The 18,356-nt window shown below is 33.5% G+C and overlaps 1 protein-coding gene across 1 annotated transcript in view; it reads right to left on the bottom strand.

The window, feature by feature from the left end:
• The window catches only part of MCU (mitochondrial calcium uniporter), a 245,994-nt gene that overhangs the window by 17,225 nt on the left and 210,413 nt on the right, over positions 1 to 18,356 (bottom strand). Inside the window, exon 4 of the mRNA XM_089637613.1 lies at positions 315 to 476. Coding sequence (XP_089493739.1) covers positions 315 to 476 — 162 coding nt within the window. The remainder of the gene's footprint in view (positions 1 to 314; positions 477 to 18,356) is intronic.

Below are 18,356 nucleotides of genomic sequence, written 5' to 3'. Positions count from 1 at the left end.
TAGAAGTTATCGATATCGATTGCTTCAAGCAGTCAGCGTATTTCCAGCCTAACTGAATGGAACCAGGCAGTGAGACTATAGCGTGGCTTATATTGGAGAATGTTGTGAGGAGGAAGGAAATGAGGTTGGAGAAGGAGAAGAAGAAGAAGAAGAATAAAGAGGACTGACAGATGACATCTAGGCACTACACATAGCCACAATAAAGGCAAGACTGGAACTATCGTTCATTCTGGACACAGTTCAAACTATATAGCAACTGTTGTAGAAATTTGCATGCCAGCTGTTTACTTTTTTTAATAAAAAAAGCTTGTTACCTCTTCTAGTGGCATCAACTCCTGCTTGAGAGTTTCCAGCTTGGCCCTCAGCCCCCTCTCCTGGCGCAGCTGGTGTTCCCCAACGTTGAGGGCCGCATACAGCTGGTTCACAAGGTTCCTCACGTCGCTTAGTCGCTCCAGCTCCTCCTGTGTCAGGCGCTCCTGAAATAAGAAATGGTATTGTTGCTGTGAGTGAAATGCTCAAAGCCCTAACAATGTGTTTTTAAATGTGAATTAAAATATGCATACGGCATAACTCACGCACCTTTAAAACTATTGCAAGGACTATAACAATTGATGCAAGCCCTACATTGACGTCGAAATTGGAAGGGACTCAGTTAAAAAACGTGGAGGGCACATTGTTTTTCCACAAGAGACAGAAAACAAAATTGCCTCTGGACTGATGTCATATTCTCAGAGGAGGTTTGTGGCGAGTGTGATTCTCATAAAATTTGTGGCGAGGCCGTTTCCAACCATATACAGATCTCAAAATGTTATCGAGAACTAAATAAATAAAAAAATCTATATCTATATTATACACACGGTGTACGGAAACTAAGTACAAGCGGAAAACTGAATCGTGAACCACATTTGGAGGCGATTTTGTGGATTATTTTTTTTTTATTTGAGCTTCATTTTCGAGTAAATTGAGTCCAAAATTGGATTTTTGATATCAAATTTGAAAAAAAAAAATTTACGAGTTTCCGGACACCGTGTATATAAAGAAGAGTGCCTGGTAGCGTGGCTTTGTTTTTTATTCCGAAATATTGAAATTTTGTACACTTGAGCAATAAGCAAGGTCACTCACTGTCTACATGAGATTGTTTGTGGTGTTTTACAATTGAATTTCCAATTATTTGACTTTAGCAACGAAGATGAGAAAATCCACATAATTATAATAAAATCATTGTACACCATTCCTGTTGATCCCCATTCGTTGCCCCAAAATATTATGTACATATACCATAGTTTGAGGAATAATTGTACCAGTCTGAAGATGGCTATAATAAGCTGACACCGGTCACAATCAAACATTAAAATAAGTAGAAAAAATTCTTTCAACACATCATTATAATGGAATTCCACCAAGAATTGTCAGTATCAAAAATATTAAAAACTGCAAAGCCTTTCGAATTATCGTGATTTTTTTTTAGTATTATGCCGTATTGCGCTTTCTGTTTCTATTTTAGCCAACGATTCGGTCAGCGTCTCCAGTGTCCAACCTCAGGGCAGATGAACATGGCATAATACTCCAACAATGAATCATGATAATGCTTTTGGCCGTACAAATCTCAAATCATATTAAACCTTTCACAATTTATTAGTGTTACTAAAAATATAAACAAAAAAATAAATTAAAAACCCTGGTGATCCTCTTTACCTTTCGCTTGGGGTTCATTTTAGATATTTTTATAACAATGAAAAACAAAACTAATTGTAATTTTAACCAGAATAACGCCAAAGAACATCTTTTTTCATGATACTGTTATCAAAATTAAGCTTTTGAGCTAAGAAAACCTAGAAATTAAATAAATTTCTACTTCATTCCTTACTACGGCTTATGGCAACTAGTAATGAGCAATCCCTAGTATTGTAAATCACAAATAACTTGGAATAAAGAAAACAAACAACAACAAGATGGAATAAAATAAACAAAATAAATCAACCAACCAAATGAAATAAAATAAACAAAATAAATCGAACAAACAACATTGTCATTCTGTTCCCAAAATTTCGATAAAAATTAATCCAAAAAATGCGTTTGCAAGCCAACATAAACAGAACAAGAAATAATAATCATTTTCACACGCAAACGTATTTTGATGAAAACGGATTTCGTACATGGTGGCATGAAACCTGATTTGAAAAAAAACTATTTTAATAACGTAAATTTCTCTACCAATACATTAAAAAATAAAAATTACACATATAAAAGCTCAGTTGAAGTCAGGACTCGGCTATAATTTATTACCCCTTTGGAAAGCGAAAAGATAAAACGACTTAACCTACACTTTTGAATGGTTAGATAATAAATTCACAACCAGGAAAAACGCCTTCAAAGTTACAAGTCTCTCGAAATAAATTATGTGACAAAACAAACGCTTTTGAATTAGTTGGCTCATTTCAAGAACAACCCGCCGTAACAAAGCCGCCCGTGTTGTCGCAAAGAAGATAAACAAAGTTCCACCCTAATTCTTATTGCGGTAACAACTTTCAACATGAGATAACTATTCAAGGGCAGGCGGCAGAGGAAGACGGAAGGCCACCAGTTTGTAGGAATAAGGAAGAAAATGACACTTTAAAATGGGGGAAACGATGTCGTGATATTTAAAGCAATAGTTTACGTAATGTGACGCTATAAAAATAATATGATGCGGGAAAACTTTAGAATGTTTTCAGCAATTTAAGGACGAAAACCACAAAAATAGGTCGGAAGTCGGAATGGAGGTGTTTAAAATAAGCGATTGTTTATGGTAAAATATTAATCTCAGGGTTGCCGTTGATTTAATGGCATCGTTTGCGAAAAACTCTGGACCACGTACCTGGGCTTGTGATTTGTGGCGGGGGGGAAAGCGAGGGAATATTATGCAGGGGAGGGGGTGGAGTAGAACAGGGTAATACGTTCCTACATTATTCATTTCCCTTTGGAAGGTGGGCCCAGCCGCCGTATGCACACTGCACAGCTTGTCAACAGTTACAGGAAAAGGATAACACAAATCTTCTTCAAAAACCACACAATACTAATAGTACTACCTAATTCACTTTTAACCCTTTTTATTTATCATATATTTATTTTTTTATCAAGTTTAATTAATTTATTTTTACTTGTTGGGTTCAAAAACACATGCTATCGTCTCTACATAGTATAAAATAAAGTCGCTATCTGCGTCAGCCTGTTTGTGCTCTTAGTTCTTCTAAACTACGTAAAGGATTTTGACGGGGTTTTTACTATCATTTAGAGAATTTCTTCCAGAAGGAATATAATGTGCTTGTTTTATATATATAATACATGCATATTTTATGTATAGAATGTAGAGAAAAGTCGATGTTTTGTGATCAAGTCGTAAAAAAATATTTTCACGTGCTTACATTGCCAACGCTGCCTAAACCTTATGAGATACATCAAAATAATGTACTATGGAATTGTATATCTCAAAAAGGCCTACAGAAAAGTCCGCGATGGTATATGTCTTTCTCCTAAGGGTAGCCCCCAGCAACGGTTACCGGGTACACGTCAGCTAGTTCAAAAATAAAATACAGTCACAATTTGCCCAACATCTCAGATAAAAAAAAAACACTCACTCCGTGATAATAATAAGCCAACTCTGTTACATATACAAAATGAAGGCTGTAAACTCAATTTTTAGAGTAGTAGACAAATGTCACTGTCACTCCTTTGTCCAGAAGTGAGAATTAAAAAAAAATATATATATTTATCTATAAAAATTCTAATAATCCGAAAGCTAGTTTGATAAATGAATAAATAAAAATATTCGCTCGCCACTCCTAGACATGTTTAAGCCGAGTTCAATATTATTATAGAACACAAAAATATGAGTTGGTTTAATATTTATGCAAGGAAAAATAATACCCTGAGCCATCCAAATTATTCATTTAGAAACACCTTACTTTAACGTCATTTAGCCAAATTTAAGTGGCAAAATTTTAAAAGGGTAATTACCATTAAAAATTTCCAATATTTTACTCTGAAATCAATAATGGCATAGATACTAAAAATAACCTACATGGAAATAATATAAATACACAGTCCGTAAGTGTCTTCACCACAGTGCCTTCAGAAGACAAAACAGCTATCACGCGTAATAATAATAATAATTACACAGCAGAACTTGTTTGTAAATAAACAGCTTTTTTTAAATTGAATAATAATATTACTGAACCTATAAAAGAAAAACTAAAAAAAGATAACGTAATATATCATTGGCTTTAACCTGTTGAATTCTCATGTGGTGAGTTAAAATATTCAAGAGTATCTAACAAAACAAAATATAAGAGCCGGGTTTTATGATATGAAACAAAGTAGTTTATACAAAGCTTGGCGTGTTATCACAATACGAGTAGGGAGTAGGTATAATGAATCCCCCAAAGCTAAAATATGTAGAATAAATATTAAATTTTGAATTTAATTTTGCAAAACAACGTTTCAATTTGTACCTACACATAATCATTCAGCAAACATCGCTTGCTCCGAGAACAGAGAGAGGTATTTGACTACAAAGTGGTTGGTACAAGTGAGTAAGTGACATCAATAGGCAATGGGCCTATTGTTCCACACAACAGGCGACTAAATGCGCCTTCATTTACAGAATCAGGGAAGTTACGCGTCAAGCGGCACAATGGGGAAATTAGCAATAAATCAATTTGCGACAAAAGGTGCGGAAACCAATACACTAGAACGCGCGACGAGGAAGAATATTATTTTTATTACTTGAATTATTATTGTTTTCGTTATTTTTATGCAAATCTAAAAAAAATAATGCCGGCCTAAAAAACGTTCAAAGGCGAGAACTTGGAAACAAATTTAGAACATGATTTATCTAAACCTGGATGATAACTCGTACTTGTACTTACCCCAATTGTGGAAATCGGATGCGGACTGTTAGGCAATAAAAACCCTGCCATTCGCAGTAAAGAAACCAAGATGGGCAAGAAGTCTCTTTATACTTGTACCTTTTGAATTTCTCACCAGAAAAATTACGCGTAAAAGTGTACCTTACATTCATGTGAATTGTCGGAGGCCGTTCTTTGAATCATTCTTCTCGCCAAACCTTATAGCGAAATGTTTATTAGGATCCTCATGAAAATCTCGTTAAAAATTTTGAGAACGTACGAAAAGAGAAACAAATAATAAAAGAGTAAATATATTTATATATCGTTATTCAATATTTTTACAGTGTATTTAAAGATTCTGAAGAATCTTTTCACGATCCTCAATAAAATTGAATTCGATAATTTTCCGAGCGTGAAGAGCAAAATAAATATTTGACATTATTTTTATTTGACGTTTTTATGACGAGGGATCGCCTGAATCGCAAAATGGATGTAGGTACAAATTAGGTATTCCAGAGATTTCAGTTGAGGATTTGCTGGGTTGGATAGCATTTTATCCGAATGTCCTACATTTGACATAGCAGTCTCCGAATATACGTTCCTACGGTTTAACGAAGACCCTCCAAGGGTCGGAGTTTTTCTGACAAAAAATCGCACACATAACTCGTAAATAAATATACCCTACCTATACAGGGTGGCACGTAATTGACTTACTTTAACCAGTGATTCCTGGCATTATTCGGAGGAAAAAATGTAAATGAGATTTTGGTCTCCGGTGACATTTTAGATTTTTTTTCTACACTAAAAACATAAAAAATCAGTAGGTATTGGACAGCTAGGGGTTCGGCAGTTACTAGGCTGAGTGACTAGTAACGACATGTGAAAGATTTTTTTTATTCTCAATACTTATTTCACCAGGATTTTTGACCAATGCAAAAATGAAAAAAAGTCAACAATGAACAAAAAAATACTGACATTAATTAAATAGGTATCTTCATACCTACGTACCTGACACCTGACTTTTTATTGTGAATCACAAATTGTGTGATTACATGTTTTACATTACATTTTTTTCATTATATAATCTACCCTTTTATTTTTACAACACCAGGACACTGTCTTATCAAAATTCCCCAATTCCAAGACTTCACAGTCTCGGAAATAAATACTCTGATCTGGGAGATATATTTAAGATAGTTTCCTTTATTGTTTTAATTTTGTAGAATCTATAATAACTGTGATACTCTACTATTAAACTTTGTAGTGTGTAAAAGCCCATTAGGGCGTGTAATAATAATATAATCTTATTATGAATATATTCTTCAATATTGTTAACTTTACGTTACTTTACTTTAAAAAAATTACGGTACTTAGATGTCAGTAGGTACCTACGGCCGACTGGCAAAATTATACGTGGGGTTTAACTTTAAGTGTGCCTCAGTAAATTGGGCTCAGCCGCGTTGGTGACACCGAAAAGGTGCGTGAACGCTACATTTTAACAGAGCATTTGCTCAGATTGATGGGTGAAAACAATCGATAATACCTAAACATACAACACATCTGAGTAGAGTCTTAGTTTCGTTTGAGTAGCGCGCAATGTACGAGTATAATGGCAATCGGTCAACGGCTGCGCGGCTGTTTTCATACAAAACTTGATTTTGTATTCGAGGCCAAAATAATAATATTTTTTATGTCATTGACTGAGGGCAGCGAAGGTCTGTTTTTACTCGACCGTTTTGCAATTCGTCTGTCTGTAAATTTGTTCGTTCCTCTTAACATGGACCGGTTCTGTTGCATGCATGATGTTAATATCTATAATAGGTATGTATGATATTATGTAAAATTGTATCTATATATATATATTAGGGTGTCCCTTATATTTCAAAGTTTTTATTTTCTAATGCATAGGTCTTAGTTTTGTTCCTTTGCTTCTAAAACACTCGGATTTTTTTTTTTACCTTATTCGGAGCACGATAACCCGTGCCGACTTGCACCGAATCATGTTCATACAAGTTGCGCGGAAGTAGCGGCGCGCACTCGCGGTATCTGTCATTTGTGTTCAGTTATTCTCGTGATTATCACGTATTGTTTTACATTTAAAAGATGGCAGTGGAATTAAGAAGCAATAAAAAAAGTATTTTCTTAGTTGGTGACGTAAATTATCAAATAACAGGCGCAAAGTTACCGTCTAACCGGCAAGTTCTTGCAGTACTTTTTTTTAACATTCGCGAAGTTAAATTGACTGTTAGTGAAAGCGCGAATCTCGTCATTCGAGAGTGTATTATATTTTGGGAAAAAGCTAGAATCCCTACCAGAGCTATACCTAACTGTGTAAAAAAACTTGTGGATCACCATGCTTGGAGGGAGTTGCAAAAAAAATCCAAAAAAAAACACTTGTTTACAAGCGCCGTGAGGAGGACTTTCAAAACAATTTAAACAATATATTCGATATAGCACACGTTGATGCTTTGGAACGGATGAAAATAGAAGAAGACAAAATATTTTTACAAAAACAAAGAGAACCAGGCCGTCCAGGATGCTTAGCGGGTGTAGACAAAAAGTTAGCCAAAAAAGAAGAAAGGACAAGAGAGAGAAAATTAAAAGAGAAGAAAAGACATGAGCAAATGTGTTTCGCGAGTTTATCGTCATCTCTTACTACACAAGATTTTATACAAACACAAGGACATACCGATCAACATACCAGCTCTGAAGAAAGCCTCGAGGAACCCTTGCCAACCACCTCTCAAACGGTTTCTGAAACTACTATAAAAAGAGGACGGAAAAACTTTATCACGCCTAAGTTAGTTGCAGCTTTAGATAGATGTCAATTAAGCACAAGGGATTCTGTCTATATTCTTCATGCTGTAGTAGAAGTGCTAGACCTTAGCTGTGATGATTTTCCGATAAACAAATCGTCCATTCAACGCATTCGCACACAGAGTAGAAAAGATAGAGCGGAATCTATAAAATCAGATTTTCAGGATAATATGCCTGAAATGGTGACCGTTCACTGGGATGGGAAATTATTACCTGGACTGGACGTGAGAAGTTCTAAAGAAGAACGCCTGCCAATTCTAATTTCATTTGGAGAAAAGGAACAACTGCTGGCTGTACCCAAACTGGAGAGCTCTTCCGGCCAGGATCAAGCTAAAGCTGTGTTAAACGCACTTCATGACTGGAACATCGATGACAAAGTTCAAATAATGTGTTGTGACACAACTGCGTCTAATACAGGGCGATTGAAAGGAGCCTGTGTACTTTTGGAACAAAGACTAGATAGGGAATTACTACTCTTTGCTTGCCGCCATCACGTTTACGAACTGGTTTTGAAATGTGTGTTTGAAACAAAAATCCAACAAGTTACTAGTAGCCCTGATATTCCAATGTTCAAAAAGTTTAGAGACAACTGGAAAACTATTAATCCTGCTGCTATTGAAACATACACCGATATCGTCACACAACATTTTTGCAATACAACAATAGAAGAACTGTTGACATTTTATAATCAAGAACTGCAAAAAACCATTGTACGTGACGATTATCGTGAGCTGATTGAACTATCTATTATTTTCTTAGGAGGAGATAATGAGAAAAAAATTAATATCAGACCTCCTGGAGCGATGCATCAAGCAAGGTGGATGGCTAGAGCTATTTACTCTTTAAATATATGTTTGTTGCAATCCCAGTTCAAAATTAGCGCCAAGGATAAACGAGCACTTCAAGACGTTTGTTTATTCATTGCGGTTATATATGTGAAACCATGGCTTGGATGTAGTCTGGCGGTAAAGGCACCAAATCAAGATTTGTGCTTTTTAAAGAGGCTTAAGGAATATGAAACTGTTGACAAATTGATCTCCAAAGCAGCCCTGAGCAAGTTTAGTCAACATCTTTGGTACTTGTCAGAAGAAATTGCCGTTTTGTCACTCTTTGATGATGAAGTTAATACACAAACCAAGGGAAACATTGTAGTGAACTTACAAAGAGAGAGTTTGTATGATTCTGGGAAGAGATACATTCCATCGAAAGAAGATATGTCTGATTTTTTGTATGGTAAGTAGGAATACATAGTTTTATTTTTTATACTGTTTTCACTAAACTGATAATAAAACTTATTTATTATTGCAGGAAAATTATTTAGTGATTTTGTGTCTGTCAAAAGCACAAATTTATTTTCTCGATTAAAAATGGATGAGACCTTCCTCCAGAGACCCGTTTCTACGTGGGACGAAGATGTTGCCTATATAGAGGCAAAACGAAAAGTTTTTTCTTTAAGGGCAGTTAATGATACAGCTGAAAGAGCTGTAAAACTAATGCAAGATTTCCATGGTTTGATGACTGCAAATGAAGAACAAAAGCAATGCAACTACGCTGGCTGTGTGCAAGAGAATAGAAATCTGTATCCAGATTGTAAAAAAGAGACCCTCAAAGGAAAATATCCTGCCTGATCTGTAATTTTATCTTCTTTTAATAAATATTCTTTTAAATATAAATATTTAAACTGCTTACTTTGTACTGTTCATGATTTATTCCTTCTGTGTACTCCCTGTGTGTAATAAAAGTTTATTATTATTATCATTATTTCAATTGATTTCAATACATAACGGAAAGGGTTAAAAACAGGAATTTTCAAAATCTTCAGAGCTCTGTCGGCACGGGTTAATGTTGACGTAGGAAGATAAAATTTTGTATTTAAGTAAGTCTGGGTAAGTCAAAAAGAAATAGTGGGTATGCATTTTGATATCAAAAACAAATTTTTTTTCAACCATATAAGGGACGCCCTAATATATTTATATATATAATATCATTGTTCAATAAAAAAATAGATTCATAGTTCTCAGTGCCACCATAGCAATATTTTTTGGGAGAAAACACCTATATAAATTGAAAAAATCTTCCGAGAAAAAATACATGCCGCCGACGGGAATTGAAGCATTCAGACTTCGCATTAGTAGAGCACCTGACCGGCAATCAGGCTGCGGGTTCAATTCCCGTAGGCGGCATGTATTTTTTCTGGGAAGATTCTCAATTTATGTAGGTGTTTCAGGCTAATAATTATTGCTTAAAAATAATAGGATATCCTTTGTACTATGCATAAAAAACTTATATTTTAAACATTAGTTCATCATCTATCATCTATCTATATAAATAAAAATGTAAATGTTCGTTTGTTCAAAATCGTAAATCTCCGATTCACCGATTGCTTTGAAATTTTGACACAACGGTGTATTTGAATACGCGTATGTTTTTATATATTATATATCCTATATTATATGGATGTCACCTGTGACAGGTAGAAACATGTTTTTTTTTAAAAAACAGCGCCATCTGTTGGACATAAAATAAATACGCGATATTGTTTCTCCATCTGCACAGACAGACTGAGCCACAGCATCGCGTTTCGGGGAAGAGCTAGTAAAATATAAAAATATTAAATAATTTATTTTTATATAATATTATTATTAGCAATATTTAAACTGCGGGCAACATTATCATATTCAATTCTACCTCTAATCGGCACCTTTGCAAAAATACTTCCTTACTTCGAAATAACCTGTTGTTTGAGTAACAAGTGCGGAGATAGAATTATGTATTTATCAATTGTACTAACACTATTTTTGGCCGTTTTATTAGGTCCGTCAATCGTCAGAATTAACATCTCTATATTGCATTTCAAATTATTGTGAGTACACAAGAGTTGTCCATTTTTGCCCTCGCAATAAAATAAAATGCCTTATTAATAAAACATCAATTTAATAATGTTTTATCGATTTGCCTTATATATCCCTTAATATCGTGAATCATGACGATACAAAGAATTTTCGTTGTAATACAAAAATATTCGGATTTTCGTGAACACGTGCTCTGTTATCATGATAACATATTCTTAATTTACTGAAAGTTTATCGGGAAACCTGTTAATTCATTCGTAAAGCTTGCAATCCAGTTTTCAATCGTAAAATACAAAAATACCAAAAAATACTTAGAGATTCTTAATAAAATAGCAAGTCACTTTTCTCCGTGTAGTACATGCAGACAGATCATAAAAATGGGATGGTAGATGGGTATGGGTTACATGGTAGAAAGGTAACAACTTTAAAAAGTTAATTTTGGTTACACACTTCTTTCTGTTTATTTAATATTACACAATAACTAATTTTACATGATTTAGTTATTTCAAATACTTCCAAATCGTTAAGGCTCAAATCTATCCCTTTACATGCGCTCCTGTATTCCTATTAAACGCAGTCAGTATTAATTAAGTGTTTGATAAATTCTGAAAAACCTATAGAAGCCTGTTGCATCCTATTCTAAAGATAAGTTAGGATAAAACCCAAACTAGTTGACATAATGTAAGGTACATTCTAATAAAATGGTTAAAAATTAAGTGACTCATCATTAAAATATAGTGCTATAGTAAATTAGTAATTATTATGGTAAATACGAACCGTAGTAGGAAAGCAATAGTGTTATAGTAAATGAGTTATAATGGTAATTACGAATCGTAGTAGGAAAGCAAAACTGGCGTAATTGCCTACTACCTACTAACATTATTATAACTTAATTTTGTAATATATTTTTTCCACGTCAAAATACCGGGATTCCGTGGAAAACGGAGATAATAATAACACGTATATTACCATCGACTTAAATTTACGATTTAAAAAGTTATTATATACTAATGATGTATATCAGCAATTAACCACGGTATTAATATAATTTTCAATTTACCTACAGTGATTAAAAAAAATATGGTTAATTTACCCTAGATATAAAACATACCCGTCTTCGCATTTTATTGTACCATTCGCTCATCCCCTCACCACAGTATCAAAATCTTATCCGCAATATGTCAAATTTCGCTGTCGTCTGTGCCACACATCTTCAGTGAGACATGACCAAAAGGATATTACTTATTACGAGGTTTTTTGTGAGTAACTTTTATTATAAAATAATACCGCCAGATAAAAAGCGGCAAGAAATAAAATAAGAAAAATGGAGCGAGATTTCCGAAGGATTATGTTTTCTTAGAATGCCAATCAATCAATCCGTTGACTGAACTAATATTGGAAAAAAATGTGAAGCTCTTCTGTTTTGTTGTCATTTGTCTCAAGTGAGGATCTCCGTAATTTGGCGTATATTAAACAAACAAAATTGAAGAAGGAAAAATCATAGCACTTAGAGAAAAAATAATAACACACCAGGAATAAACCGGAAAGGTCTACAAAACGTCGGGCATTTATCGCAAGTGATATATCGTTGGACTAACTTTATTGAATTACATATTTTGGTTCGATGAATAATGGTGAAATTTAAGGTATGAAATATTAGATTCCCTGAAAATATAAAATCGATTCATAACGGAAAACATGAAAATGTCATGAATATTGTAGAACATATTATTGTATTGTAGATCATTATTGTAGTAAGTACCTACCTAACTACTAATTAAAATTATTAAAAAACAAAAAAACTGGAAATGTCAGGAGGTGGGTAACACCCCGTTCAGATTGATCCCCGTTCAGTGCGATCATCTACAGAAAAGTTCCCACTAAAAAACTCAACACATAAATACGCTACAAGGCTCACAGAAAACTTACTAATACCAAAAGCAAATAAAACAATATTCCAAAAAGGACCATACTTCATGGCCATTAAAGTATATAACAACCTTCCGCATAACATTAAACAAATACAAGATACACACAAATTCAAATCGTTACTAAACACTTTCCTTGTTAATAAATGTCACTACACGTTGAGTGAATACCTCACGTAAATGAAACGCCTATTTTTATTGGTATATATATTTGTATTTTTTTTATTTTTTTCATTGGTATATTGTTATTTTATCTGTATAAACATTGTAATTATTATAATAAAAAAAAATATTATATAAACATTGTAATTAAATAAATGTGGTTAGCTGGAAGAAATGGGGTCTACCCATAAGCTACACCTTTTGTAATTTTTATTTTACAATAAATAATTTTTGATTTGATTTGATTTGATTGAGCGATTTTAGTTGAACGACAAAAATTGAATATCGTTCAGACGTTTCAATTTAACTCGAACCGATATTGTTGATCAAGATGGCGTCAAGTGAAGTTATCGCTGCGTGCGTCCCTATGATTTCGGACCTTTTACGGAACGAACTTTAGAATATGAAAAAGGGCAAAAAACGTTGTATGTGGGCCAGATAGTGGATTATAAGGAGAAACGAATTGGGTGTTTCTTACACTATATTGAGAGACGGCGTTAGAAGATACTGAAAGCTATCGCAATCATTTGCGAATTTCGGAAGAACAATTTGATGTACTGCTGTCTAAAATTAAAAAAAATCCAAAAACAGGACACAGTTATTCGCGCGGCTGTTCCAACAATAACTAAGTTACAAATTACGCTAAGATACCTGGCAACGGGGGATTCTATTTCAAGTCTGGCTTATATCACTGTTTATAAAAGAAGTGTTAGTTGCAATAGTTGATGCCCTAAAATTTGTTATGAAGGTTAAAAAATATTTATTAAAAATATATATTAGACATGTTATTTAAAAATAATAACTACTAAGTTACAGTTACATTTCAAAAATAATATTATTAATTTCAGTGTCACGGGCATTCTTATTTTTGTAAACTTCTTGCTTCTGATCCCAAAGACAGGGATGGCTTTGGTATAGATCCATAAATCTAAACATCATATCATCCGACAACTTAATACATTTTTAGGTTCCCACCAATACCAGAATTCTATTCAATAATAGAAGTCGGGATTTTAAATTTTAACAATTTACATTTGAGTGAAGCAAGCATACAGTAATAACATGCATAAAGTAATATACATACATACATACATACAGCAAATATATACAAGAAAAAAATATTATGAAAGCTATTTTAAAAAGCCATCAAATGAATCTTACACACCCAAAATAAATGACGAAATCAGACTTTGTTTCATTGGATGCAGAAATGGGACATAATAAAAACACACCGTTTGACATAAATAATTAATTCAAAATATATACAGGTTCAACAGTGGTAAATACTGTTGTAACACTTGTAAATACTAACTAATTTATTTTTATTTTTTTTATTTTTATTATTAATATAAAGTTTTTTTACAGTTTTTTTTTTCGAAGTCTGTCTCACTAGGATAAACCTGTGTCGAGACAGATGTATTTGATACATGAATTAATGTTTACATATTTTTTGATAAATAAAATATTTCATTACATTAAATGACATTGTGAAAAAGATACAAAATAATAAATAATAATAATAAATGATTAAAGTAAATTAATAAGTTTACTTGTTAAACATATATATTTTCCAATAGTCTACAACACATAACAATGAAAAAGCCAATAAAAATCGTTGGACATGACAAAACTCAATGTACAAACTTTGGCGAAAATGCCCACTTACATTGCCATATGCCTTTCGGGAAACTGGTGAATCTACAGGGTGCGGCAAAACAGGGTTTATTTTATTTTATTCGGTACATCATGCCGTTTTATCTCTTTCAATACCTGAGTTCCTCCTAAGGAACATGAACTAAAAATTAATATCTCTTGATTGTGTCAAACGTCCAGATGTATTTTGCGTAACGCTTGTGAAGGATATTCCTCATGTCGTCTATTCTGTGTGCTAGGTTGGAACCTTTATTCCCGCAACAAATACTGTAAACATAATGACAAGATCCCGTTTTGGCTGTTTTGCTTAATTCATTATTATTTTTAGGTTTCTATGTCATCTTTATATTTATGAATAACACTGTAATCGTAAAAAATATATATTAAACAAATTCGTGAGATATGTTTTTCTCCTAATTAATAAAAAATAACCCTGTGAGACCTAAAAATAATAAAAATTATAGATGAAGGCGATTTCTGATGTTTTCGACAGCATTTTGGCACATCTCGACGGGTGTAGCGGCGATTTCCTCCCGAATTCGATCTTTGAGCTCTTCCAAGGTGTGAGGCCGATGTTTAAAAACATTTTCCTTCAAGTAGCCCCACAGGAAGAAGTCGCATATACTCAAATCAGATGAGGGTGCAAGATTGAAGTGCAGCCAGCAGGCCCGCTGGGCGTCGACGAAAAAACGGCCATTTACAAGAAACGTGCGGACGGCGAAGCCCCGATGTTGTGACCAAACCATGGTAACGACTGAAAACGGCACGACCCTCCCGACACAAGACCCCTCCCAGGTCCCCCCCCACTATTAACTTTATTCTATCGATCTGAGAATTTCAATTTGTTTTTTATTTTACTTTTCTTTTTTTTGGCAACTAAAGGGTTAAAAAGTATTCACCAGTTTCCCGCTTCTACCATGAGTTCTCGGATACCGTGCAGATTTTTGAAAACAAATATTTTTACCTAGAGTTTTTAGTTACGAGTTAATACCCGTATTATCATCTTAACTTTAAAGCATTCTCTCAATGAAACTTATCTGACGGCAAACAGTCGGCACCATCTAAATTTACACACCTAACTGCTTATAGAGTTAACGGGTAAACTTTCAAGTTTATGCTATTAGAGCACCTCCTATTGTTGAACTAGGAAAGTTACGATAAACACACTGAACAATGAACTGAATGTGTAACTATGTTGATGCTGTTAAATAGAACGGATTTTTTTCTATGCAGTATTTCCACTCAGGAACTTTAGATCATTATAAGATAATTTAGTAACGAAATTTTTACGAATAAACAAAGTTTTAACTACTGCGAAGTGCGAAAAACGGGAGGAAGATTTTTTAAGGCAAAAATTGATAGCCAGTGCAGTAGCGTTTGCGATTTAAAAAGTATTTTCTTAAAACAAGAGGATCTGATGAATTATTTGTTCTCTCGTCCTTGTGTTTCGAAATCAGTTGATCCGAGGGACTGCTTTATTAGTGTATTCAGTGCTCACCGCGCCAAGTTATGGATACAACCCCTTCCGGTTTCCGGTTCTCTGCTTGTTTCTGGTGGTTACAAACCCACTTTTCGCGTTCTCTCTGGCCGTCGCCTAATTTATCTCTTTCTCTTTCCCTCTCTTCGGACTCTCCTAAGAGACAATAATATTGTTACGTATCGGGTATGAGATGTTGGTGCATAGGCTAAAGCCGCTATTCAGACTAATTGTAACTCCCTGGGTAAGTTGTTGTAAGAACATTAGCTATTTCGATGGGTTTTTTCCGGCACAAGAAAACTTTTCCTCGGGGCGGTTTCCGAATCTCCACTCTAATTGATCAATGTTACCTGTTTTCACGATATACAACGTATATGTCTCGTTCATGGAGAAACTGTAATTTTTCATCCTGCTTACAACTCTTTCAACGACTTTCGTTAAACGGTGTTTTTGTTTCGGTGTTTAAGATTGTACACTGTTTATTTAGAATAATTACTAGTAAAAATGTTCCGAAATATTGAAAATTTCAAACCTACGGGCATGCGCTACTTCACGAGCATATGCGCCATGCACGTCAATTTCCCCGCGAATGATTGATTGTGTTCGCTTGTCATGTGTGATTGAAATCATGGGTTTAATAATAATTTCTATTCTAATGACCAATTCACTATTATATTAGTATAATTCAATATATTTACTACTATTTGTGTTATTTTTGTCAGTTGAAATCCATTAATAATGTCATATTGTGAACAATATTATAGTTTCATCTTATCGGAAAAAGCGAGGTTATTTCCTACTTATTATTTTTTAATTGACATTTACCGCGTGAATTTAATAAAACTTTCATAAAAATGATGTTTTTCAGTAACATAAATGCCCCGTGCATATGTAGATAAATACAAAGTTTAAAAAAATCAACGTTTATATGGATAAAATTGATTCAAAATGTTGATTTTTGGGTTATTCACTGGGAATTGTTATTATAATATTTAATCATTTATATTGTATGAACGAAATAAAACGTGAAGGGACAGTTATTTTGAAAAACCAGAGTGTATGTCAAATACAAAAATCTAAAGGGTAATTTTATCTAGTTTCTGAAATAGTATTTGTTTTTACAACATCATTAAAATGAAGAAAATATATAACGTTAAATAAACCTTGGAAAAATTTCGAAATTATTTGAAGTTTGTACAACAGATAAACAACCCCCTTTGACTCTGGACAAAGCAATGTATGTGTCTTTGCATGAACTATTTTATTCAATTAGAAAGGTTTTCATATGCACGGTCGTTTACCAATTGAATAAAAAAATTTCTCAATTTTTTTTTAGTAAGACTTTTAGGACGGGTTGTTTTGGAGAATTTGAACAATTCATCAAATTTCAACGTTCATTTTCAAGTTCTGTGAAAGATTTTTTCAAGTTCTGTTTTTATTTCAGTTTTGTCAAGCAACTAGCTTACAATGATATAATAACAGAACTTGAATAGGACTTTCACAGAACCCGAAAATGAACGTTGAAATTTGATGAATTGTTCAAATTCTCTGAAACAACCCGTCCTTAGTGTTTTATCTATCACTATTCAAGTATGTTTAACTTTCCATTATTTGCTGAGGCTGAAGCTTGAAAAATGATTTAACGATTCGAAAGTTATTATTTTTTAAAAATATAGTGTGCCATACAATAAAAGTAGTAGGTTTTGTAAAAAAAGCTTTACTTTCGCAAAATTTATTTTGACAAACGTCCAAACTGAAGGACACTCCGGAAAGGTAAGACGTGTTATACAATCAGTAGGCTTACGTGACTTATTTCCTTAGATTTTATTTCGGTTTCAGAGATAAAGCTGCTGTTTTAGGATAAAAATCGAGTTTGTAATAGAAATTAAGAATTTACAAAACGAATGAAAAAAAATAAATTACAAATGGTGATAATATAGCGTTTCAAGAAAGATTTAGAATAAGCTACCTTGAATTGACAATGAAATTTTTATTTATTTATTAATTTTGTTTTACCCATTTTTACATTGTTCACAAATGTAAACTTTTAAAATAAATCGTGTAACGAGAAAATAAGGCGATAATACAAATTAGTATAATTTATTGAACATTATTAATGAAAAACTGCCAAAAAATTGGACCCCGCTAAGCTGGAAATGAACTATAATTACTTACAGTCGGCGGGAGCGAAATGTTTTTGACTGGGGCGCCGGTTGGCCCTGACATAGAGAGACTAAGCAAGGAATTAAACAAGACATCTAGAGGCTGTTAAAGCAATCAACATGAAAAAGTACGAATCAAAATCAGTTTTCATAACGAAAGAACGTGAATTTCATGGGAGATGCATTAAAATTGATCCAATATAATTATAAATTTAATTAGATTAAATTAACAAATTACCACAGTTTAATGAGATGGCAATCAGAAATCACATATTTCAGAGAAAATAAATGATAGAATATCACACCCGAGGCTGCTGCTAACAAGTGTAACAAATTCCATAAAACTATCAGGCGATATTTAACTTAAAAGGCAAAAAGCTCACCAAACTAGACGAAACATAATATGTAAGGTATGTTAA

This window comes from Hesperophylax consimilis, chromosome 1 (genome assembly GCF_061612785.1).
Source record: "Hesperophylax consimilis isolate HC1 chromosome 1, BYU_Hcon_1.0, whole genome shotgun sequence".
NCBI classification, from domain to species: Eukaryota; Metazoa; Arthropoda; class Insecta; order Trichoptera; family Limnephilidae; genus Hesperophylax; species Hesperophylax consimilis.
Note: the sequence above shows the minus strand (reverse complement) of the source record. Positions and strands in the feature narration are given on the sequence as shown.